This window comes from Camarhynchus parvulus, chromosome 4 (genome assembly GCF_901933205.1).
Source record: "Camarhynchus parvulus chromosome 4, STF_HiC, whole genome shotgun sequence".
Taxonomy (NCBI): Eukaryota; Metazoa; Chordata; class Aves; order Passeriformes; family Thraupidae; genus Camarhynchus; species Camarhynchus parvulus.
The window spans coordinates 60,791,605-60,817,419 of NC_044574.1; the positions used below are offsets into that span (position 1 = coordinate 60,791,605).

At 45.5% G+C, this 25,815-nt stretch overlaps 1 protein-coding gene across 8 annotated transcripts; it reads right to left on the reverse strand.

Moving 5' to 3' along the window:
- Nucleotides 1-1,639: 1,639 nt before the first annotated feature.
- On the reverse strand, nt 1,640-25,327 carry USO1 (USO1 vesicle transport factor). Of its 8 annotated transcripts, none has more exons than XM_030947736.1 (26): nt 25,201-25,327; nt 24,879-24,965; nt 24,694-24,758; nt 21,350-21,429; nt 20,371-20,382; nt 18,215-18,315; nt 17,217-17,319; nt 17,008-17,063; nt 16,586-16,706; nt 15,209-15,387; nt 14,633-14,773; nt 13,765-13,853; nt 13,108-13,262; nt 12,675-12,880; nt 11,923-11,943; nt 10,189-10,299; nt 9,420-9,538; nt 9,034-9,215; nt 8,052-8,173; nt 6,998-7,136; nt 6,169-6,332; nt 5,857-5,949; nt 5,031-5,117; nt 3,565-3,663; nt 2,923-3,138; nt 1,640-2,539 (listed from the first exon to the last, which is right to left on the reverse strand). In XM_030947736.1, the coding sequence occupies exons 1-26, from the start codon at nt 25,264-25,266 to the stop codon at nt 2,432-2,434; spliced, it is 2,922 nt and encodes a 973-aa protein (XP_030803596.1). In that variant the 5' UTR covers nt 25,267-25,327; the 3' UTR covers nt 1,640-2,431. The 8 variants fall into 8 exon arrangements, with proteins under 8 accessions (XP_030803596.1, XP_030803595.1, XP_030803598.1 ...); XM_030947735.1 differs by having other exon boundaries at nt 12,675-12,886; XM_030947738.1 differs by lacking the exon at nt 20,371-20,382.
- Nucleotides 25,328-25,815: the final 488 nt, after the last annotated feature.

Below are 25,815 nucleotides of genomic sequence, written 5' to 3' on the forward strand. Positions count from 1 at the left end.
TGCTTGCTGAACACTTGGGCACTCATGAGGAACAGCAGGAAAGGTCCTGATTCTCCTCCAGCTCTCTTAGGGGCTAAGGGAGGAACCCTGCAAAGGGACAATGGCAAATGACACAGCAGGAGTACAGGGGCCCCTCACCTATCCCAGGAGGTGTTTGCCAGCATTAAATCCCCCTCAACTACCACTCATAGCACTGACAGATGTCCCAAGGGCTGTTGTGGGTAGCTGTGTTCTACAGACCCCCACACCTGCCTCACCTCAGTGCCACACAGGCCAGGGCTGATTGGCTGGCAACCAGTTTCCCCCTCAATTAGTCTCCAGTCTCTCCCCATTCAACCTTGTCCTCATTCCTATGGTTTAAAGAAGGGGAGACAATCTTTCTAGTAAAGTATTCACAAAAATAACTATCTGTTAGGCTTGTATGTACTGCTGAACCCTTTGTTGAAAATAAATTCTAGGGAAAACTTCACACAAATAAAGAGGGTTTGGCAGTTTTTGAGCTTGCAGGAGACCAGCAGCTGGAAGAAGCTAGTAACACAGGTCAGGTAACACAGGTCAGGCTGCTTTTGCTTTCCTGAAATCCCTATTTTGCAAACAACTGGTCCAGAAAACAGTGTAGCACCTGTCTTAAAGAAATGAAAAAGCCCTCCCATGTTCAGACTGAGCAGCACAGGACTGCTCCTGGAAACCCATCATGGAAAGGGTGGATGTGAAGGGACTGCACTGCCTTACTGCTATGTAAGGCGCCAGCTGTGCTGTTGGCACATCCTCATCAGTTACTTGCTCCTGCTCTTCTCTCCTGGTGCTCTCTGCAGCTCAGCACCTCCTTCTGTTTCTCTGTGAGCACATGCACCAAGCAAAGAAGAAATCTGTGACGGATTTCCCTTCCTGCTGGCAGCAGCTGCTTGCTTTGACAGAGACTGTGCAAGGGATCTGAACACTGAACAGAGTGTGGAAAAGGCCCCTGTGTTGGTGATAGCCCAGTCACAAAGGGACAAGAAAAGACTCCAAAGAACTAAAAATAAATCTGGTTTGCATGACACAGCCAAGAATGCAGACAAGTGAATACCTCCCTTTGACAGTAATACAGCTATCACCAGACACGTCTCCTACCAGCAGGAAGACAGACCACTAGGATGGTGCAATAAAATAATGCACCGAACAGGTTTTCTAATTGGGAAAAGCACTTAGAACAGGCTTTTTTACAACCTGTTTCAAACCAGTTTGTCTGTCTCCTGAACTCCCTACCCCCCACCTCATTATCTCTTCCTTCCTTTCTTGAAATTTTAAACATTTTGAAGTTGCATCCAAAAGGAAGAATTTCCTAAGCATAACACCACAGAGATGATGGCAACAAAAACTTCATTGCAGAGTGCCATCTGTTGGGAGGAGCACCAGAGTCCAGGTCTGGCTGCCAGATGAACCAGTGCCCTACAGGTAAGGCCAGAGCAACACTCACATGCCTTTTGCTTTGTAAACACTATGTGGTGTATTATTACCTTAATCCATCAGTGTAGACTGATTGTAGATGTTCTTACACATATTAAAATGTATGCTGTTAATTTAGGACATGAGAATTAAATGAGAACAAAGTAGACACATTCTCTTTATTACCAAAAAAAAAAAAAATGATGCATTTACCATTGTGTTTTGTTTTAAAATTTCATCTTTTATTTACTCATAAAGAGCCAATAAGTTATATAAATCATAGTTTTCATTTCCTTACTGAAGTAGTCAATAAGATTTTAGCTTGGATTTATGCTGACGCAGTAGCACTTTAGTTCTTTGAGTGTACTGGTCTTGGTTTTCCACAGCAATTGTTCACCCCAAGGCTACATCTCTTGCACAGCTTCCAATGAAACCTCTGCCACGGTGTTAGCAGAGGTCTGTGGCTCCCCAGGAGGGGCCAAGTGCAGCCAGGGCAGTGTCCAGGCACACAGCTGTGTGCAGGGCCCCTGGCCCCCCCAGAGCCAGACCCTGGGCTGGCACAGGCCATGCCAACCCTTGGGCCTCCCACTGCTCCTGAGAGGAAGCCACAAACCACATTGAAGCTCCATGCTGAAGGCAGGGGGAATGACTCCATGTGAGAGATGTTAAACCAAATACTTTTGTATTTAATTATGTTAAGAGCTCAAGGAAGTTAAAACCATAGACAAATGCACAGAACCATCAATGACAATGAACCAAGGCAGCAACATTGTCATTCCCTGCTTGAAACAGTGTCTGAAGCAACTTCTAAACAAGTACAACCTGGGGTATTCATGTAGAACTGAAACTGTGATTTCTGTTTGCTTTACCTAGTACAAAGGATTTTCCAACACTTGAGTAACTTAGAACTAGGCCCATGGTTGTCATTTCCCCATCTGCTTCCCATAAGCAGATGTCTTCCTTTGTACACCAGTAATAGATTTCTCCCCAAAAACAATGCAATCTAGTTTTCTTGGTAACACACAGCAGCATTCTCATCTTGTTCCTCTTCATCTCCATCCTCATCTTCATCCCCCTGGTCTCCAGATTCAGTATCATCTTCATCTTCAACCTGAAATACAAGATCTATTGTAAGCAGTCATACCCCTTATTCTGATCCAACCTACTGAAGGCAAGACAAATGCTCAGTGCAAATAAGCTTAAAGATAACCTAAACCGACTATGCCACATCAATTAATGCTTATTAAATGCAACTGTCATCTTGCCATGTCCATAGTTCTTTACTTCTCTGCTGAAGAGAGAAGTGGCTGACCACTGGGGACAAGAGGCAGTGGTCAGCTTTTTCTGATGGCTGCCAGTAGTAGTTGATAAAGTAACTGATGGATTTAACTTCCCTCTATAGAAAGGGGCCTCCCCAGACTTTGTGGATTGAGGATTACCATGCCCAGGCCTGTCTCAGACCCAAGAACTTCCTAGATCCATTCCTTGGCTTACCGCTACACCAAAGTCCTTCAGTTTCATCTTCTGTGCAGATATTTTCTGATCCTGGTCAGCCAACAGCACCAGGAGATCATCCTGTTCTTTCTTGGATTCTGCAACTTCTCGCTCCAGCCTACTGTTCTTGTCTTGCAATATAGCAACTGTGCTAGTGGATGAGTCCAGCTGCTGCTTCAGTGATTCCTTCTCCTCAGAAAGGGCCTTGACTTGACTCTGGCAACAGGGGAAATCCCACATCACATTACAATACAAGCACAGGTAAAGCTGAAGCCCTGTGTCCTTCAAACACATCCTGTACACAACCTTGAGCAGCTCCAGCCCACCATTGGTTCCTGTGGTCTCGTTCCCACACACACACATCCTTACACAAACTACTATAGCTTGGATAAAGCAGGAACAAATATTAACAGTGGTTACTGGACTGTCTGTGTCACAGTAAAGCTACACCCTAGACTGTCGTTATCAAGGCCTTAAATTTGGATTTCCCATGTGAAAAATGAAGGAGACATCCAGCTTCCCTTCCAGAGCCTGAGGATGCTGAGGAAACAAACCACTTGCCCCAGCCCTGGCTACTGCAGAGGCCTCCTAATGGAAGGCTGAGTATCCAATGGCTGTGTTTGGTGTTCACCCACTACCCACCTTCAGCTCTTTGATTTCTTGCTCCAGTCGTGCCTCCAATTCTGAGCTTGTGGCTGCTGGTGCACCACTGTCTCCTAACATGGGATCTGCAGCTGTGCTCTGTGGACAAAGAATTCCCTCTCAGTGTTGCACATAGGAAGACAGCAAGCTGGGACATTACAGAGTCAGTTTCTTAGAAGCATATTCTCTTTGCAGCATAGCCAAGGTATGCTGATGACATACGCCCCATGCTGCAAGGCATCAGCAAACAGATCTGTGCTTCCTCGGGTCTCAGTTTCATACACACATGGACACATCAACAAGAAGACAAAGCAAAACCTTTATTTCCTAGCAGCTGCACTTGAAAGACTTGGGAGTCTTTTTCCTAGGCAGATCCTATTACAGGCAATCCACCTTTGCTCTGATAGCATTCAAGTGCCACAGAAGTCTTTTTATTAGGCTAAACATCCAATTTATTAGGCTGAAGTTGCAATTCTTTGTATAAGGCTACTAAAAATAGTAACAGTTTCATCTCAGTCAGCCCTACACAAAGTCATTTCCAAAATGTGGCAGCTGCCTGTCAGCTACAACTGCCACATGGCATGAATTTGAGACCAATGCCTCCCAGCTGGAGCACACTTAAGCCAGTCCTCTAAGAAAGGGATAAGCAGGATGTAGGATGGCCATAAGGTGGCCTGACAGCTGGAGGGACACCAGGACACACCTCTGCCTCCAAAGGCACCATCACAAGCACACATGGGCAGCACGTGTGCAATGGCATCTTTCCTCCCAGCAGCTGAGTCTGCCTCTCCCAGACCCTGTGTACATTGAACACTTGTTTGTCAGCTGCTTGTGGGCCCCTCTTCCTGCAGCAGGATTTAGCTGTTAGCTCTGCCGTGGAACTGTCTGGGGAACATTTTCAGACAGCTTGTTCAGGCTCTGCAGCCCAACATTCCCTTTCTAAAGCAGTTTATTAGTTTTGAAGACAGTCACATTTACATAGCCACAAGGCTTTACTGCCTCATCAGTTCAGTCCACAGCCAAAAAACCTCTGCAGCATTTGGAGGCCTGCACAGATAGATGTCCCTATCATTTTCCCTTCAACTAGACATCAACCTTCATATTACTATCCTCAGCTGCCTGTAAGAATAATGATCTCTCTTATGTGTATGGTATCACAGTTGTGTCTCACAAAGGCTATTACTTTAATTACAGCTTAAGCTTGGAACAGCCAGTAGTTTATAACTGTTTAAAAATGCCAAGGACCAGTGCCATCAGAGAGAACTAACTTAACTAAAAGTCCCCTCTAAGCTCATGAAGGACTTGTCTGGGTAACTCAAATTAATTTGAAACCCTGTTGGAATCACTTGCTGATGTGTGCACTTAAAAGGAGCTTGGTTTAGGAAAGTAGCTACAGACAGTAGCAGGAAGGCAAGTCTTGAAGATTTAGTTCCTATAGACAGAAGAAAGAACTAATTCACCAGTACCATCACTTGTAGCTTTTGATTCTCCATCTGAAGCTTGGATATTTCCGCAGCCTGTAGCTGTGTCTGGCTCCTGAGCATTTCTAACTCCTTTGGGAAACAGAGACAAAACTTCTCAGTTAATTTGATAAAACAACATATTCACATGAAATTTTCCTGAGGTGAAATGCTCCCAGACTAACTGCTTCATACCAGGAAATGTAACAGGAAAGGTACCTCAGTGAGACCACAACAGCTCTTCCCTTAATTGACAAAGCTGGACAGCAACACACAGCACTGTCCACCCTGCTTTTCCAGCCCCTCTTCTGTGGAATGGCCAGCAAGGCACCTGCCTGAGCCTCAGTCACTTCTATAAAGGTGTTTCACACCACTTGCACTGCCACTGGTGTCCTCTGCACTGCCCCTCTCAGTGCATAAACCCATGGTGACTGGGTAATCCAGGCACCGTTAGTTCTCCAAATCGAGGAACTCTAACAGGTATTTCTTGAGCAACAGTTACCTTAAAGAACTGAAATCCAGTTCTTTATTCTGTGCTGTACATCTAATACCTGCAAACCCTCATATCAACATTTAAACATACATTCTGTACTGGATAAACCCATTTTGCAAGTCAGTGCAAGTGTCTTCTGCTGGCTCAAATCTGCTTAGTGAAAACAACCAATTATTTTTTAGATGCATAAACTTGATGCTCCAAGATTAGGATCATCACAAAGATGTCTGATGAAAAACAGCAACACATTCAGGAATCCATGCTCTTCCCTGAAGACTAAAGCTCTCTTCCCAACTCAAGCCACCCCTGTTCAGCTGCACTGAAATACCACAGGTTCACCTTCTGTAGCTCATTATTACTGTGCTCCAAGCCACCAAATCTGCTGGTCTGTAAAGGCTGCTCTGTAGCTCCCATCTCCAGCTGCGAAGAATTCTGAAAGAAAAATGGGAAAAAATCAGCTTTAGTACTAGAATTCTAAATGTAGTCGTGTTGGCAAAAAAGTCATAGCTGTTCTTGTACTACCAAACTCCCAGCAGAGGAGCCACAAGCAGGCTGAGCAATGCACATCAAAGCTCTCTACTGAGAGCAGCTGGTTGTGTCCTCTGAGGTAAGTGCAGAAGGAACTCTCACCAGTGCAAATGCAGCACTTACCAATTTTTCTATCACAGAATCCTTTTCCTTTAACTGCCCTTGCAGCAGCTCATGCTTGTTTTTCCACTCTTCCAGTTCCTCTTTCAACTTGCTCACTTCTTCTGTCTGAACACCATTCATCTGCAATGTGTCACCATGGGAATTATGATGCTGGGTGTCCTTTCCTAAACAGCAAGAAACAACCAAGGTCAAACAAGCAGTTCCATAACTTGGTTTCCAGGAGACCTATCAAAGTAGTTGTTACCCATCCTGCCCCTGCCCCACAAGCCCTCCTTGCCATTCCTTTAGGTATGTGTGCTGCCTTGCTGCTTCGGCCATTCTGTTCATCAAATATAATGGCATGGACAAACTCTGAAGGTAATTGATTCCTTACATGTTTTTAATCATAAGTAATGATGAAGGCAGTTTGGGTATTTTTAATCATGTCATATATACCTTATCAGGCATTTTGACCCTGGGATAAGGAGAACATACTGCCCTGATTTACACACTAAATTAGCAATTTCTCTAGTAACAGTAACAGGCTTCATCTTGCACATCAGCCAGACCATCTTCCCCAGCTCACGCTTGCATTCCAGACCCAAACTTCAGCCCACTCCAGGGCCCATCTGGTCATGTTCTGGACCTGGACAGGCAGTAACTGCTTTGGATTGACTTGCCCCAAGGCAGAGGCAGCCTCTCCCAGCAGATCCCTGGCAGCCAGCAGTTCTCACAGCAAGGGTCAGCTCATACACCTGCAAGGCTGTCTCTGCTGGAGCTCTGCTGCAGTTTGCCAGAAGCCACATCTCTGCACAAGCATGATTTTTATATTGTCACTCATGCAGCCCACCTAGCTGTACTTTGAGGAGATTGTACTGGTCCTTATGCTGTTGGATCTGGGACACTTGCTGTGTGACTGTAGCCTGGAGCTGTTCATTCTGAGATGTTAAAGTGCTGATTCGCTGCTTTAGTTCTTCAAGCTCCTGGTCCTGCAAAAGAAAAGAGGCACCATACTAGATACATACAGTAATCATATATATAGTTATACTAGAAACTCTTTAATACAATTCTGTCAGGAAGGTGAGGGAAAGCACCAAAACCTGAACTCCACCATTCAGTACTGCCCAGCAAAGCCTCCTGCAAACCTAGCTAACTATGCTAGAAAAAACACCTGGCAAAGACAGCAGCAGCCTGTCACATCAATAACAGGAGGAAAAATGGAAAGATGGGAAGGTGGCTGATTGTAATTTTTATCTAGCATACAAAAGCCTGCATTTGTTTTGTCTACTACTTCAGGAGTCTTGAAAGAAATCATGGTAACTACACACATGACATGTTCAGTAAAGCCTCTGGTACTTCCAAAGCATCCCTAATGCCTCATGTACCCCATGCTCTGATCTCTGAACACAGAGCACCTGCTTCAGTTTCCCATTTGCAGTTTAAATTAATTAGCTTTGTTCCTCTACTTCTGCATCTAAGCTGTAGCAACCACACAAATTAACTACCCCTGGAAAAAGGTTTTGAGAGTCCAATCCCAGCAGGTATAGCCAAACTTCACTAACAAACCATTTTTTCATTCAGCCCCATTTCATCTGTCCAAGTAAGAGCCCAGAAGTCAGAATTGCATCCCTGAAGAGCTGCAAGTTCTCCAATTCCTCATTTGAAATGAAAACACCCCACGACATGTAAGAGCATGTGGTGCAAGGGAAAATAAAAGGACCTTAACCAGTGTTCCAAACACTGACATATCAGCTGAATCTTGACAAGAGTGTTGTTAGAAGCATTTCTGCATTGCTAGAATCCCTGTTACTTGTTTTGGAACAAGGGGGATTGGAGTGCACTGCAGTGCCTCCAGAAGACAAAACCAACAGCTTTTAGAGGCACATGTCTGTGCTCCCTCTTACCTGCTCTCTAATGACTTTTTTGTAGTGAGTCACAATGTTGTCATGCTGTTCCAATGTCTTCTTGACCTCCTCTTCCTTTTTATCTTCCTCACTGGACTTGTAAATTGCTTTACTTATGACACCTGTCAAAAACAGTTTCTTTCAGCTAGAGCTCAGTTCACATCTTTGTCCTCAAAACAGTCTCACAGTCTGAGGTCACTGCATTACAAACTCAGCCTGCACATTGAAACAGGGATTGTCACAAAGGCTTAACAGAAATGGTGACTTTATTGCAGTGTGCACATTTACTGCTTTTCTCTGTCCCAGATAAGCAAATGGGTGTTTTGAGCAATTCCTAAGAAAAAAAGCTGTGTTCTACTTGCACTATGGCTCCGCTTATTTGCAGCCCAAATCATTCTGCAAATAAGTTAAAGACTTGGTCTGCAAGAGCAACATGCAGATGAAACTGCTTGGGCAAATCCATCTTGACCATTGTTGCTTTAAGGATTTTTCTTTCTCTAGACTGATTTAAGTTTAGAGCAATATTAATAAACAGGACACAAGTCAGATGTTAGATTGATGACAATCATGAAGCACACACTAAAGCAAGTGTCCATTTCCTATCAAGCCAAGAATTTCAGCATTTATTTAATTTATCAATTAGAAACAGCAACTGTTTGGATTATGTACTTCAACAAATAAAGCTCCTATGACCATGGAATGTGCTCAGTGCTTTCGTTTCTGTGTGAGCACAGGTCAACACCTCTAGGCCAGTATGCTAACTCACAAAATCTATTGATCATCATCTCACTGAAGAATACCAGGTAATCCAGTTAGAGTATTTTCACTTAACACCTGAACTGCAACTTGGTTATATGATTACTTACAGCTATTACCATAAACCCCTGGTGTTATCAAACTACTTTCAGGAGTAACACAACATGTTGGGTAGCTCATCCATCAGTACATGATAAAACCTAGAGAAATGAGGATAACATCTCACCTTCCAATTCCTTCACCAGCTTTGTAAATTCATGGTCAAACATCATGTGGTCTGGACTAGAGAAACTAGGCTGTGGTTTCTGAGCAGCTCTGGAATAAAGTTCATGCTTGCTAATGAAGCCAAGCTTCTCAATGAAGTTCTCCCTGCCAATCCTCTTCTCAATCAGCTGCTTCAGTTTCTCTCTACAAGGAACAGACAAATCAATGCCAGTGCAACAACAAGACAAGAACAGAACCCATCATTGTATCAAGGTGGGTTCTGCAAAGAACTCATTATCTGTCTCAAGTCTTAATCCCCCTGCTGTCACCCTTCAAAGCCTCTTGAACCACCATCTGCCTTTCACAGAACCCTTCCCTGCAGTTCTGTTACTTCTCCATCATACTTACTTCCTGTAATTCTCAAGGGAATTGTCATTGTAGTAGATGGAAATGCCAAGCAAAAGTGCACACAGGCCTTGGACAAGCTGCTCCTCTTCCCCAAGGTTTTCAGCTATCTGCCCTGTGAGCTGGAACTCTTGATAAGGATATTGGAGATAGTTCATAATCACAACACATGTAACACTTCTGCCTGTACACATTCCCTTTTATTTACACGCCAACCCAAGATTTGTTAGGAAGCAAGACAAAAGAGCTGACAAAACCCTTGCAAAGTTAACTCCTCTTTTGAAGGACTCAGGTGATCAGTGGTTTCCCATAAATTTCTCAGTAGCTGTCTGTTTAACCTGAGAGATTTACTTGTTCCAGAGCACACCTGCAGTGCAGATAAAGGTGCCAGTTTAGCCTTATATGCTCATGCACTTGACTAGTTTTTCCCTGAAAAGTAAGCAGGGAAGTTAATGGAAGTACAAAGCATTCTCCTTGCCTCTTGAGTGTAGGTTTAATTCACACTAACAACACCAACAGGCTTGTTGCACTGAGAACTCATTTAGCTGGCAGACTGAGACAGTTTTTCACACTACTTTGGTATGTGCATCTTACACACAAGTCAGTGTACACAGAGCACTGGCAGCTAAAGGCTGATTTGGTCTCTTGGCCCAGGGCATTTTCTGTTTTGCAGAACCCCCACAAAGTGACCTAGACAAACCTTTAAGCTGACCATGAATAACCCAGCTGTGGCTAAGCAGGGGTTCCACCCTGCCAGCAGGCCAAAGGATACAAAAGGCACATTGGCTGGGTTGTGAAGGAAGTGGGTGACAGCAATGGAGCAGTTGCTCAGCCACGTACAAAGCAACATCAGCAGTCCAACTCTGGTCTGTACTTTGCTGCCCTGTGAAGAATAAACACCCCTATCATTACATTTCCACAGAGAGGACTAAAATACAAACCCAAGTTGTATTGGATAAGAACTCACCTACTTCCACCTTATTTTTTCATAAACTGCAAGTCATGTCTTTCCAAACACCTGTTTGTTAGTCATACTGAACAGCTTTAATGCTTGGATAAAACAAGGATCAAACCAGTCACATTGAACTGTTCTCAGCGCAAACCAGCAAGCCACACAGGTGTGAAATATTACTCAATGCACATCAGCACCGATATAAAACTATAACCTGTTAGTACTGCATTTTTAATACAAAGGTGACATGAAGGAACAAGGTGTACATTTAGTCACACAAGGATTCCCTGGAAGATGCATCACCAAGACCTAGCCTGCTGACTTTAAAACTGCCAGGTGTTCCTAGTATTATTTTGAGTACCAAACCAATAGTCCTGTAATGGCCTTTGGTTCAGACTACGTGTACATTAAGCCAGCACAGCAAATGCTAACTGCAGCCTTTTATTTATCCTAGATAGACAAAATTAGTTATTATCTCCAAATCAGCTGTTACCAATTGTGTCTCAGCTGCAGGTATTTGGGCCCAGCTGAGCTAAGACAAGCACCCATCTCTTCCAACAATCAACATTCAGATGGCAACCAAGGAAAGTGTTCTCTCCCCCACTTACACACACTGGCTCTAGCTGTCCCAGCAGGATTTGCCAGCCCATGCACACTGCGAATAACCCCTGTAACTGGCAGTGGCCCTATGACACATGACTGTACCTCAGCCTTCTCCAGCCTTGCTACCTGTGGCCCTTCCCTCCTGAGAAACAGGGAGCTTTGTTTCTGCAGCCCAACACTTCAGCACACCCATGTGCTGGAAGCAGCTGCAAACCACATTTATTCTACAGCCTGCCTGCTGTTCAGAGGTCAAACCGATGGGCTCTGCCTAAGGATTTTCAGACAGCCCAAAACATCCTCTCTAAAAACCGGCTATGTTCTAGACGACAGCCCCCCATGGCTGCTGTTCCACAGTTCAGAGCTGATAACAACACTGAGCTGTGATCAACAGGGTAAAATAACATTTCCACAGCAGAAATACTTTTTTTTGTGCTACCAATAACCAGCTCAGCTGTGTTTTAATTAACGGCCTGGAAACCAAACAGCTCTGCAGGGATCACCTGCTCATAATGAGATCCCTGCTATTCACAATCAGGCAGGCTAAATGGCTTTTCCTCCAGTATCAGGACATCAGCAGCATATCCCCCTTCTGATGGTACCCTTGTTTGCTACAGGCCCTTCAGGAAACACTGTTTCTAACAGTTTTAGTTTACCTTAGAAGGAACCCCCCCTATTATGGGAACAGATGGTCCATTAGTCTGCCCCCCAGGAAAGAAAGCACCAGTGCTGCCCAAGGTACACATCCCATAGTTTTGGGAGCACCCCCAGAGATTCCCCTGGAGGCACCAAGAGTTTGTTATGCCAGGGAAAACCCAAACCACTGCAACACAAAGCTGTAAGTGGAAACACATCAAAAAGCAGTTAAAGAAATTCTCCCCAGCAGACCCCAGACAAGAGGGAAAGGCCTGCTTTTGGCAGGAAAATGCACAAGCTGTGCCAAAAAATACATACCCGTCTGTCGATCTTATCACCCTGCAAGTTACACACAGATTACTTGAGAGCCTTCCAGTGCAACACTTCAAACACATCCCCCCATACCTGAGTCCCTTTTGTCATGCAGTGCTGAAGAATCACAAGCATTTCTACTGCCTCAAAGTTACCTTACACAGAAATTCCAGGAACAGGATAAAAATGAATACTGGCTATTTTTAGCTACAGGAGGAGAAAAGTCATAGGACCAAGTTCAAAACTCCAGTGTTATTTTCACTTGCAACAAAGTCTAATTGCCACCAGAGTTAGCCTGCTAGTAGGGAGCTGGTTTTCTCCCTGAGTGGTTCTAACATAGGTTAATGGCACAAGGAGGCACAGGCCAGGAGGTGAACTTCACTCACTTAACATTTCCCAAGCCAGGTATTAACATACTGAACAAGCTCAGAAAAGTTTTGTCTTTGCATAGCAAAGCCAACCATCAATACATGACAGCCTGTTTTTTTCATGATGTTTCCAATTAGCAGGTTCAGGTTAAACACCAAACAGGCACTACTTCAGCAAAAAATATGAGTGAGGATTCTGCCAGTTAAACTTGCTTTGAAGGACAAGGCTAAGACCTGGATGCTTTGGAGCCACCTGAGAACAGGCAGCATCAAGGAGTAATGTGACTGAAAAGTAAGATTTGCCGCTAGCTGTGCGCCTGCCATGCCATGCCCTGCCCATGAGTGCCCCCGTTCCTGTCCCCAGAGCCGCAGCGGGCAGCAGTGCAGTACCTGTGAGAGGATGTTGGTGCACTGCTGCAGCAGCGACACGGGCGGGTTGCCGATGCTGGTGGCCAGCTGCACGCGCAGCAGCTGCTCCTTGAGCGTGCCGTTCTCCTGCAGGGCGTGGGCCAGCGCCACGGCCGCACACCAGTTGGACAGTGAGTCTGTGGAGAAGAGGCCCCCGCACAGCAGCTGGCCCGCCGACACTGAGTTACCTGTAGCTACCAGAGCGGCCAAGAGGAACAAGGGGGGTTAACACAAGCCACAGAAAATATTTCAGACAACACAGCTAAAACACAGAAAAACCTAACTAGCGACATTTTAGAGGAATCTAAGCCAAGTCACCCTGCCCAGACCAGTCACTGAACAGCAGATAAATAATCCCTCACAAGACACCAGGTGCTAGCTCAGAACCCTGTGCAGAGATGGTGCCCTGGCCTACCGTCAATAGTGGATGGCAGGAGTGTGGAGACTATTTCTCCTTGTCCTTTTTGGTTTTTGTACAGAAAGCACTGGAAGCAGTAGAGAACAGCACAGCGCAGCACGAAGGGCTGCCTCTCGTTCACCATGGACATCAGCAGCACTACAATGGCAGGCCTGTGGGACAGCAAGGAAAAGCTGAGAACTGCACTGAGAATGAAAACTGCTGCAGGTACATAATATGGATCTACTTCATGGATAAGGAAAGCTACTGTGGCCTACCACTGCACCTATTACTATTTCAAACAAGGGTATTAAAACCCAAGGTGTTAAGAGTTTTTCAGTTACTTATACACAAAATAAGAGATTGATTATTCATTTCCCTTGCCTCTAAGCCCTCTTTGGACTGTCCTCTGGCTGACAGCAACAGCAGCTCATCCTGATGAAGGAATTTTTCAGTCATTGTTCATTTGTTTTTCAGGTGCCACACAACACCAGTTGTAGGCCTCATCTCTCTGCAAACATACCCGACACCTTAATGCTGTAGCCAACACACCCTACATGAACTTGAAGCTGTTACTCCAGATCATGATTCCAAGTGTGGAATTAAAGAAATCTTGTGGATTCCCATACCACTACGTTATCCCCTAACAGAGTTAAAACACTTTTCTTCCTCTACCTTGGTGGATTAGAAGGTGCATTTACAGAGGCAAAGTAGTCTTGATTTGTCTGGCATCCTCGGATGACCTCTGACACAGTATTAATGGTCTGGGGAAAGGGCAGAGAAGAAAGTTAAATTCATGTTTAAATCTGAGCCATGGTCTACCACCTAGAGCTTTCAAAACTACTCCAGTTTACCCTGACAGTTCAGTACTGAAAAGCACATACAACGTCTCAGCTCCGAGAGTTAAGTAAAACCAGTGTGCACAAAATCAAGGCATTTAATAGCTGTAAAAGATGCTGAGCAAAGCTTAAGGGACACAAAGCTCAGTTGCCTCCATCTTAATTTTGTATGCCAGATCAGTTTTTCTATGACAGCAAAATAACAGCTAAACTGCACAACTCTAACAAGTGAAAAGCTGAAACCTTTTAAGGAATTATCAACTGCAGTAGAGGAGTCCATGCTCAATCCAAGCACATGGTTTTATCAAGGGAAAAAACCTTCACCCGACATTGCTAGCAGGGCTTTCTAGAAGCTAAAATCCCTCATCACTGGTAACCTATCAAATTAGACTATCTGTAGACTCTCCCAAAAAATTAAAACAGCAACAAACCCATGCCCAAACCAGGAAAAGTCATTCATCAATTCAGCTGCTCTGGGAAATTCTGAAATCTAAAGGATAACAAAAAAGGCAAATCTAAATCATTCCTGGTTGCAGGACACCATAAATTCAACATAAATGACTCTTCATTTAGGCTGCCCACAGAGGAAGCTGACACCTCTGGCATGTGAAAGAGGTGCTTAGCAAATACTGAGTGAGCCTCTGCAGCAGCCGCTGATCCCTGCAGCACCCACCTGGTCCCTCCCTCCCAGCACTGCCCCTTACTTCCGTGAGGATGTCAGCAGGAACGCCAGTGGCCATGAGGATGGTGCAGAGCTGCTGCAGGAGCCCACAGTGAAACATGGCCTTCTGACAGCTGCTGGTGGCACCAGGAGGGTTCGTGGGGGACACCAGGACCCGCACCAGCTGCAGAGGAGGAAACACACCAGGGCCATGTGAACAGAACCTGGCACCTTCTGAAGGCAAAACCTAACTCATTTGGGGTTTCACTGTCAAACAGAATTGCTTCTAAAAATGGACACTGGAGACAATGAACAGAATGTTTATCTCATTGCTACCTATGGCTGCTTGGCTTTCAGTTTTATACCAGGAAATTCCTTACATAGAACACCCCTAATTATGTTCTTAGCTTAAATCTGTTACATCGCAGGTGACATCAAGTTATGTGACATGCCAGCCATCACACACTCACCTGTGACAGGGCTTGTGCTGAAAGCAGCACAGCTCCAGAGCACTGGTAGCTAATTCTGAGCTGAACACCTGGATCTCACAGTTGTGACATGACACTTTGCACTGCACAAGAGCTGACAGCAGTAATTAGGAGCTGTAACAGCACCTTACCTGCAGCATCAGGTGAAGATTAGTGACTTTTTGTGCAGACCACCCACAGTTGTCATCTCCAACCTCAAACCAAGGCTTCATACGCTGGATGTAGGAACCTTCCTTGAAGAAATTCTGATTGGAATTATTGTTCTTCAACAAGTTTTGCAACAGGAGGAGACAGTCTTCTACTACAATGCCTGAGGAGACAAAGTATCACACAGTGAATCAAAATACACCACATGGAAACAAATTAGCTTGTCCATACACTGAGGGTGTTCTAGACAGAACAAAGCACGCATTTCTGAACTCTTCACTCTTAACACACATTAGGCTTAGATCAATAACTAGGAACCTTGTGAAACCATAGCTGTTTTTCTTCCACAAGTCCAAAGCAAATTCCCAAAGCACGTACAGCTCACATCAGTTAAGTGGGTAAGTGGGAAAAACTGCCAACAAAACCTCACCATCACTGTGTGTCCCAAAGTTCACCTGTTCGAGAATCAGACTGGCTCACATACTCATTCTCTGCAATTACTGGCTACCATTTTCAGTTTATTTCTATCTACTTTTTCATTTTGAAATTACACTCAGATAAAGGCTCCTCCCATCAGAGGAACAGATAAGTAGCAGGGGGGAAAGCAGAGAAGTCTTAGCACATAGGAATTTACATAACAAGCCTCCTAAAAATATTAGCTGCCTAAAAATAGCACCTTGAAATCAAAGGTTTTCTGAACACTCCCATGCCAACATACCTGGAATAATACAGCTGGGAGAGAAGCAGTAACTGCTCCTGCAACCCACAGAAAGGTCATGGAACAGCAACCTGTCATGCTACTGAAACAGACTGTAGTAAATGCATCACATATTGCTAGTAAAAGAACCAAGCCCTCAAGTGCTGAATTGTTTTTTTCTCCTTTTTAAAATTATTTTCTCCTCCCAACAGGTGACTGACTCCTCAAGAAGCTGACCAGAAAATTGAAGCTTTGGTGCAGCTGAAGGAACTGAGCAAGCTGTTACTTCCAGCCACTCCAAGCATCCAAGGATCTCATGGGAAGAATGCAGATGCTTAACTGGGTAAGTGACAAATGCAGCACACACATGTGACACTGCCATTCCAGGCAGATACAGGCACAGGCCTTGGTCAAGCAAGAACCACTAACTCCTGCACACACCCTCAGAGGAGTGACCTGATGTTTTAACCAAGTACACCAGCTTTTCAAAAGACACTGAAACACAGCTACCTGGTCAATCTGGTCTTGCTTATTTTGTTCAACCAGTCTGTAAATTGTGATCCTTTTACCCACTGACCGAGCTCCAACCACCCACTAAGGTAAGCCTGGCAACATCAGCTTACAGTTGCGGAAACACAAGACTAAGTCTTAGATTCTACTGTACCTCCATCGCTGTTTCCTTCCTCTGTTATGATATCCAGAAGCCTCTCAAAGGCATTTTCAAAGGCAACAATCTTCTGTATGGCTGCATTGCTTTTGGTCAACTGCTGTAACAACAGGACTCCCTTGACAGGTGGAGGAGAAAAGAAATCAAACCTGGGTTTTAATAGAACTCCATTGCTTTTCACAAGTCCCAGCTCCTGGGAGGATGCTGAATCAGCAGCATCATCCTCAGCCAGGATCAGAGGCACACCCCCCACGGGCCGCAGTTCCTCAGGCACTGACACCGAGGATGCAGCACACCCTCAGCCAGAATCAGAGGCACACCCCACACCCCCCAGCTCAGCACTGCACACCCCCATGGGCAGCAGCCCCCCAGGCACTGACACAGAGTATGCCAGGGCCCTGCAGAGCCCCTGCACTCACATCATTGCGGATCACCTCCCTGGAGTCTGCCAGCAAATCCATCAGGCGGGACACACCTGCAAGGAACCATTTCTAAATATACACAGGAAAGGGTGCAGCTTTTCCAGGCTGAGGTCTTCAGGACACCTTGCTTGAGACCCCTCCAGGCCTCTGCCATGTCTGCTGAGCATCAAGCTCTGAATGAATCAGTAGTGGATTCAAGCACTCACCCATGGGGCTGACCAGAATGATCTGCTGCACTTGAGGCCCCTGCTGCTTTAACAGAGATGTCAGCAGCTTCACTCCAGGCCAGCGAACATGGAAATCAAATTCCTGAAAGGATGGGAAGGAGCACGTTAGGTGACCAACTCCTCAGTATTTAACTCAGATACACTGACAGTTCCTTCATACTGCTCAAAGCATGACATGAGTTCCACACAGGAAAAGTAGAATATCATGTTTCTTACTGAAGTTGGACTACAAAGCAAAGGGAAAAAAAGAAGAGAGTATTGTATTGTTCTCTCTCAAGCACAATCATATTCTTAGTTTGGGAACAAAAATTTTAACAGCTCCAAGTAAAAAGGCAGTCCATGAGGGCAAACCCAGTGGAACAAGAGTCAAATATCATGCTTCTGGAAAGCAGTTATCCTTTCCACTTGAACTGCATCTCAGACATAACTGTGTCCTGATGCTTTAATCATCATCTGAAAAGTAGTTGTTGTGCAAGGGACAACCACTGCTGTTTGGGGAGCAATAACTTTTATTCCTTCTAATTAAGTAACTAAACCCCTTTCTCAAGTAACAGTATGAGAGAACATGGCCACAAGGTGCACCAGGGCAAGTTTAGATTAGTTATTCAGGGAAATTTCAAAAGGTGGTTGGGCATTCCAAAGACTGAGCAGAGCAGCAGTGGAGTCATCCTTGGAAGTGTTCAGGAATCACGGATGCGGCACTCCGGGACATAGCTTAGCAGTGAACATAGTGATGCTGGGTTAGCAGTTAGACTCTACGATCCTGGAGGCATTTTCCAACCTAAATGGTTCTGTGATTCTCCTCCATGTCCCCCTGCTTTAAAAGCTGCACCAGTGGTGTTCATCCAGGTCAGTCCTGACTCACCTCCAGCCTCACCTTGACTGGATGCTGGCACACGTCACCCCTGACACCAGCTTCACCAGGACAAAACCATGGCTCTCTCCATTAGCAGCCTCAACATGACTCAGTTACTCACCTCCACCAGAGTCAACAGCAGAGTGACATTTTCTTGCTGTTTAATGAAAATCTCTGTGAACTGACTTCCCAAATCATCCACTTGTTTTGTTGAGTTTTCTTCTGTAACAACAAAAAACAACATATTGCAACACAACTAGAACAACATCAGCAGCTGTGATTTTTATTCTTTCTAAAATAAGGCCATGGGTGACCATAAAATTTTGAGTCACTGTTATAAATGTTAATTGAATTATTCTCAAAACAAACACCAAAACAAGCTTTTCACAAAACAAAACCCCTACATTATTCTAAAGGTAGCTTTTGAATCTCAGCAGTTATATCCCCATATAGCTCCACTAAGCCAAGAGAGCAGCCCTTCATGAGTACCTACACTGATAGGCAAAAGCAAAGTCCATGTCACACCAAGAGCCTTGAAAGGTAAGGAAGATAAATAGCTAAAGCTAATTGGCCCAAACATCTTAATTACTCTATTGGGTTTAGCAATGGAAAAAGACCTGAACATCAGGAAGGGAAAGGAAGAGACACACAAGTAAGCATCACAGCCTCTCAGTCTAGGAATCTGAATTGATTTTGAATGTGCCAGAATTGAGTGCCATCCCATTCTTCACCCTACAGTTACAGAGAACTGGGCTAGCACATGAGTTGTCTTACAGATTTCTTTCATGAATCACTTGCGTGAACAAAAAACAAAGGCTAAAGCATCGACAAAATCAACAAACCCCATGCAAGCAACATCTCTGTACCATTGCTATTTTTCTAGGCTGAGTGTCAATTTACATAACTGCTCCACAAAACAGGGGCATGTAGGTACTACTGGTTGACATAATTAAGCAATGTCAGCTGAAAAACTGAGCAGGAGCAATTCTAATTCAAAGGGAAAGTGTTGGTTTTAATAGAAAGAAATAGAAAAACAGTAAAGCAATTCAATTTCTGACTTGGGATTTTCTCCTCCAAAAACCACTCTGCTTTAAATTTCTAGCTATAAAAATTACAATATATTACAAAAACAGTTAAAAAGGAAGACTGACCATGTGCAAGAATAGCTCTAGCCCAGGCACCCAGCACCTAGCAGGACCTAAGTCCTATTGTGACCTGTCTGAAGCTGAGGGTCTTAACTCTAGGCCATTCCTGAACTAACACATATTCATTTACAGAAATGATGGTTAACACAAGTTCAGCTCCTGTACTTGCTGCTATAGAATAAAAGGCAACTCAGCTGGGAATCGATCACACAAGGATTGCACATCCTGTAGCTGGCTGCAGGCCAAGGAGAGAGGCCAGAAAACCTAAACATTTTGATGTTAAAATTCAGTCAAAATACTTGACTTTGACTTTTCCATGAGCTGAACATCCCTGTCCCACCCTCAGCTGCAAACAGCAAGTGTTTGAATCTTGCTGCCAGCTGCTGCCCTTGCACAAGCTCCAGTGCTAAGGCAACCCCTGAGCAGCACACACAACTTGCACAGCCTCTCTCAGGCTGTAGTTGGTTTCTCTTACTCTAGCTCAGGATTCTTCTGTGAAAGGGCCAAATCACATTTCCCCTGTTCAAGTATTTCTTCTAGTAGGTTTAATAAAAAACTAAACAGCAAAGGGAAACTATTTTCCACTTACACCAGAGATCTTGCAACCAGCCTTCTACCCCTAATTGTTCCTTAAATCTATACATTCCCAGGGCTATCTCCAATCAAGCCAGCAGCTTCCATCTAGTAAGATCCGATCAATTCACTACCAAGCAGCACAGCAGACTAGAATTTAGTTTAAAAAATAAAATCAGTTTCAAAAAGAGAACATGCAAAGCATTAGTGGTAACCTAGGGTGGAAGTAAATACCGCGACTATTTTAACATGCATTGCTTAAAAGAGACACTGTGAAGGATGCTCCCATGCAGCTGATGCACTGGTGTCCAGCTCCAGGGCAAACAAAAACTCTGTTCACCAACTTTGGTCTCTTACAATCCTACCAGTTTGGAGAAGTCAAATTGGAAACACACTTGAGCTCCAAAGAGTAAGGATAGAACAGAAGGCAAATGCCTTCCTTGAGCTCCAGTGCAAGCTCCTACAGTGTCCTTTTTAAACAGCAGCAAGTGTTACCAGCAGGAGCAGCGACTAGGGCTAAAACTAAGTGCCATATTTATACAAGTAAAGGTTCTTTTACCTTCAGAGTCATCTGGCAGTGCAGATAAAATGAAAAGAAACAAGAGACAGGTTTACCAGTTGAACAGCTTTCCACACAGCACAACCAATTACAGCATAAGCTTGGGTTTGCAAAGCAGCCATCCCAGCTTCCTACAGCAGCTGGACTCCTGTGGGAAGCTCTTAGAGAAGGGGTCAAACTGAGGCACACCATAACCCTCACAACCCTGGTCATCTCTCACACACATCTTCAGCTGGACAAGTTTGAGCTCTTTGGAAAAACTTGCCAACACTTTTCTCCAGTCCATGATCAAGGCCTCTACCACAAACATCAATTCACCAGCACTATGAAACCCTGATCTTGTTCTAAACCTTTTTAATCAAGATGGGGAACTGGAGGAACATGGAAAAGAAAGCCAAGCACAATTTGAAACATGGCTTAGAATAACATTCACTGGCCTTGGAGACCAGCTTAATGGCCTTCAAAAAATCAAACAGGTAGGAGTGGCATGGATTTTCACAGCCCAGCTGTATAAAGACAAGTAGAACCTTTCTAAGTCTTTTTATCCACTGCCACAGCAGGGCTGAAAAAGGTTTACACACTTATATGTGGCACCTTATTGCAGGTACCTGGGATTTCACATCTAAAAATCCTTGTTAAATCAGGAGATGGTAATGTCTCATTTGGTAGTAACAGCCAGAACTGTCCTTTCCCAAGAGCAGAGGACTTGATTCTTGACTTACAAACTAGAAAAAAAAGTTACCCCACTCCAACCTGGCTGAGGTTCAGAGAACAAAGTCTTTTTTAATTAATAAGCAAGAGATCCAGTGTTACTTTAATGCAAACTGCATACAAGATCTTTAGCGTTATCCTAAGAGCTATATACAATAACAGAGCAGGTCTAGGTGAGCATTAGTAAATCAGTTTTACAGCTGATAACTTGCACAAAGCACTAAGGAAAGTGCCACAGTTAAACACAACTATTACTACAAGGGCTTACCTTGCTCCTCCTCTTCTAGGTCATTGGATATAACATTGTAGAGTGTGTCCAAAGCATAGCCAATTATTTCAGAATCTGAACTGCAAATGAAAGAACCACTTGTCTTTAATGACTTATTTCCATCTGCTCTTACAACATTGCTCTTCTGCCCAGGCAGTTCCCCTTGCAGCACTAGACCAAGTAAGCATCACAGATTTACTGCAGCGCCACGTAACCATCTGCTCCCTGAACAGGGTCAAGCTCCTTTTACCAGTTCTATTCCCTCAGGTGAGCCTCAGAAGTCTGATGAAACCAGATGACCACAGGACTCTTCACTGTAGGTGCATCTTTAATTTTCCAAGTCACTCCCTCCAGCCTGTTCCTATTCCAGCAGAAATCCCTAGGAATACTTCAAACTTGCCAGAGGAACACCCAGTGAAGTTGCACCCTGCTACACGTCTGTCAGATCTCAGAGCCAGACCTCAGAGCTCCAGGGAATGCAGCAGCAGCTGTGAATTCTGACAAACAGGTGGCCTCTGTGTCAACAAACCCACTAAAGCTAATTATTACAGGGTTTTGAGCTCCAGCATGCCCAGGGAGTGCAGGGAAGCCCAAAGCATTAGTTCACTTGCTCACACCCAGACTTCTCTCAGGAAATACCTGTTCCTTCCGCATTACCAAGGCTGAACCATCTCTAAACCCTATGCTACAACCAAGACAGCACAAAATATGACTATATCATCATTTCTGCTACTTGCTTTCTTGCTCTTAAAACAAAAAGAAAGCAGTTGGTTAGAAAAAAAGGGAAAATCAAGGTTAAAACACAGAGAAAGGTGTATCCAAGTGCAGAAGGACACACCTCACAGCATTTTCATGACTCTGTCAAGCATCTGAAGACTGTGAAAAAGTCTCTCACTCCAGCTTCTAAGTAGTTACTCACACTGATCTCCAAGGCATTCCAAGTAAGGCCTCCACAGCAGAGATAAATGAGCATTTCATGAGGCTGCCAGGCTGGTTTAGAGCAGAGGCCTGAACAACCACCTAACCTTTTAGTCCATGGAAGCAGCCTCATCCAGCAGGTATGACCACACCTCCAGCCTGCTCATGCTTTCCCTTCACTGCCATTTTAGTTCTTCAACACATTACCACAAAGTCTACACTTTCCTTTTCATAGAAATGATACAGATCCACACCTGAAAACACACAGAAAGCCTTCCTTGGAAAGCTGAAAAGCAAGGCTGCAGCTTGGTGGGTTCTTTAACATCCCTGGGTAGGGAAATGACAGCAGCTCCAAAAGAATAAGCACATTTAACATACACATGATTAAAAGCAGGCCTTGTTTCTCTGCTTGAAAGACAGCACAAAATGAGGACAGGAGCATCCCACCTCTGCTGTTCACTGCCTTGCCACCATCTGCTGTTCAGCACATCCCACATCCCATTGATTATTCTGTTCATGCTGAACTGCCCAGCTCTTACTGTACAGTAAAAACCATTCAAGAAACAAGACTTCGCAGGCATCCATGAGAGGCAGCGTTTGTGCAAGGCAACATTCCAGCACAAGGCACCTCTCTTCCTAAGCAGCTGTGGGGCAAAAACCAAAAAAAAACCACAACAGGCAGAAAAGAGCATTTCCCCTTTCTGCAGAAAGCTTCAGGGCATTTCAGGTGGACATTGGAAAGGTTCAAAGATCAGACCTACGGGTACACACCAAAACAGCAGCCTCTGTCACACCAACAGCCTCCCACACTAGGTGACAGCTGAGGGACAGCTGAGCCTGTGACTCACTTATTAACCAGTGAATCAGTTCAACAGGTCTGGATTTCCATTCAGAGAGTCCAGGAAGGCTCACCTCTACCATTACTGACAGCAAACAGTACCAGGAACTCCAACATGTAATACTGCACTGATCACACACAGAGACTACAACTCTGTCTCCAAGAAGCCACAGCAACCAAAAACTGGCCCAGCTCCTGTGTTGCCCCACCAAACATGCATAGGCAAATGACTCCAGCAATACCCCAAAGCCAGCATTTCTTCAGCTGAAAACTCAAAAAAAACCCCATCTATTTATTATTTCCTTTCAACTGCAGCCTGAGTCACACAAAATGTGTACAGAACCCCAGCACACAATTTCCAAAGCATCAACTGGAGCCCCAAAAGCACTGAAAAGCCTCAAGTTCCGGCCCTTCTCAACTGGATCAGTAGAGCCCCGCCTCCCCTCTCAAAGTTCAAATCTGCCCTCAGAGCAGATAAGTGGATGAAAGTAGGCTCCTTAACCTAGTTTTTTTAAGGGCTTTCCCTCCACATCTGTGACAGCTACTCCTATACCCTTCCCTTTCACTGTTTGCACTAGGTCAGACATTCAATTTTAACTAGCCAGCCCACAGAAAAGGACTAACAGGGACTTGCCTAGACAGCAGCCTCAAGACCTTCCTCCCAGCTGGCATAACTGGCCAGGCAAGAAAGGCCTCCATCAGCAGAGTTCCACATCCTATATCCATAACTGGGGCAGGAGGCCTTGCAGACACTGAACTGCAGGTTTCCTAATTCTCCTCAGCACTGCCATCAAAGGACACGCTCCTCCTTGCAGTGGACACACAGCTAGGTATTCACAGGCTCACAACTGGCTCATACCAACTAACCAGCCTGATGTTCAAATCCACACTGAATGACTATCCCCCTACATCTGCCTACCTAAATACCAAGTATGTGCAGTATTTGAGGCTTAAATCCAAGGACTGCAAACAGGTTCCACAGTACAACATGTGGGCACTGTCAGGTACAGCAGTGATTGCAAGGATGGATGACAAAGACATTCCGAGCACTGGATTGCATAAGTATTAAATTCCAGTCCACACAGAGCACTAAGATTCATGCCATCTGCCCTAGCAGCAGCCTCAGAGTCCTGCTCTCCTGTTTGCCTGAGCCCAACTTGTTTTTTAACACACATGAGCAAAATCACACCCCTGGTGACTTGACTCTTTTTCTCTTAATTCTGTCTAGCTCACCTTTTGCCCAACAACAGCTTGATCTGGGTTATTCCAACCAATGTATTTAGTTAACAGGATCTGTTTGGACTCACCTCTCTGGAGTAGTGCAAACATAGCCCTAAGAAGCATTAAGATATACTTTGGTAGTACCTTCACTTTCTGTCCCTCATCCTGGTTCCTGGAATTCTGTTCTTTTTACCTCCAAACAATCTCTGAGGACATGTAACAGCATAAAAAGCCAAGGCAGTAGAGGAGTTGTCAGAAACCCGGCTCCCTCCCAGTTCTGTCAGTACAGGGCAGCAGGTGTGCATGTGCTGTGTCAGCAGCAGAGCAGGGTCAGGCCAGCAGCACAGAGCAGCTGCAGGATGCTTACCGGTCTGTCTGGAGAACATGGATCAGGTGTTCCATGGCTTGGATGCCCACCTCCAGCCGGTATTTCTGTTTGGAGAACAGACAAACGCTTAACGGTCGAGCCCAAACACCAAACAAAGCCTTTTTAACAGCACCTGACAAAGCTACTTCAAATTCACGCTGCTGCTCAGGAAGTTGGCCACGTACCTTGGATAAAGACTTGAGAGCACGTACGGCATCCCTCCGGTCATCCAGCAACGTGGATGAAGCGACTCGGTCACAGAGCTTCTGAATCTGGAAGGGTACGCACAACACACACACGGGATAAGCCGGGGCGGTGCAGGGGAGTCTCCCGGCACCCGCCTGCGGCCCGGGCCGCACGGCAGAGCGGCTCCTGCCCCGCTCCAGCCCCGAGCACCACCCGGGCCTGTCAGCGGCAGCGCCGCAGCCGCCGGCCACAGGGCGGCCCCGGCCGCGGGCTGTCGCGGCCGCCCGGCCCTGCCCCAGCCCGGCCGCGTTCCCCGCTCACCGTGTCGGCTCCCGAGGGCTGCGGGCCGGCGCTGGGGCCGCCCATGACGCCCCGCAAGAAGTTCATGGCGGCTCGGGCGGCCGGCGCTGCCGCTCTCCCCGCCGAAGGAAGCGGCCGCCGCGCCTGCGCTGCCACGTGGCACGGCCGGGCCGGGGCGGGGCCCGGCTCGGGGGCACGGGGAGTTCGGCCCGCCGGGTTCCGTGCTCTGCGCGCCCGGGATCTGGCCCACGGCGCCGCCCGCCTTCCTCCTCAGGCCCGAACAGCCCCGAACCGCGGGGCAGCGCGCAGCGAACAGCACATCCGCACGGGCTGGGGGCGTTAACCTGACCGAGAATAAAAAAAGCACACCACTTGGACACAGTTCCCCCTGCATCTGTGCATCCACAACAACCCCTAAGCAAACGCTCAGGCTTGGAACTCCGAAATTGCATTCACTTCTAATGAAAAAACAGCAAGGGGATAGCTACCCTTAACTACAAGAAGAAAAGGTCCAAGCACTTCTGAAACTGAGTCACCTCAGTGAGAATCAGAAGCTTACCTAGATAAGACTGATGGTTCAAGTCCAAGAGCACCGCCAAGTTCTTTAGTTGCTTCCACATGCTGAATGCCCCCATT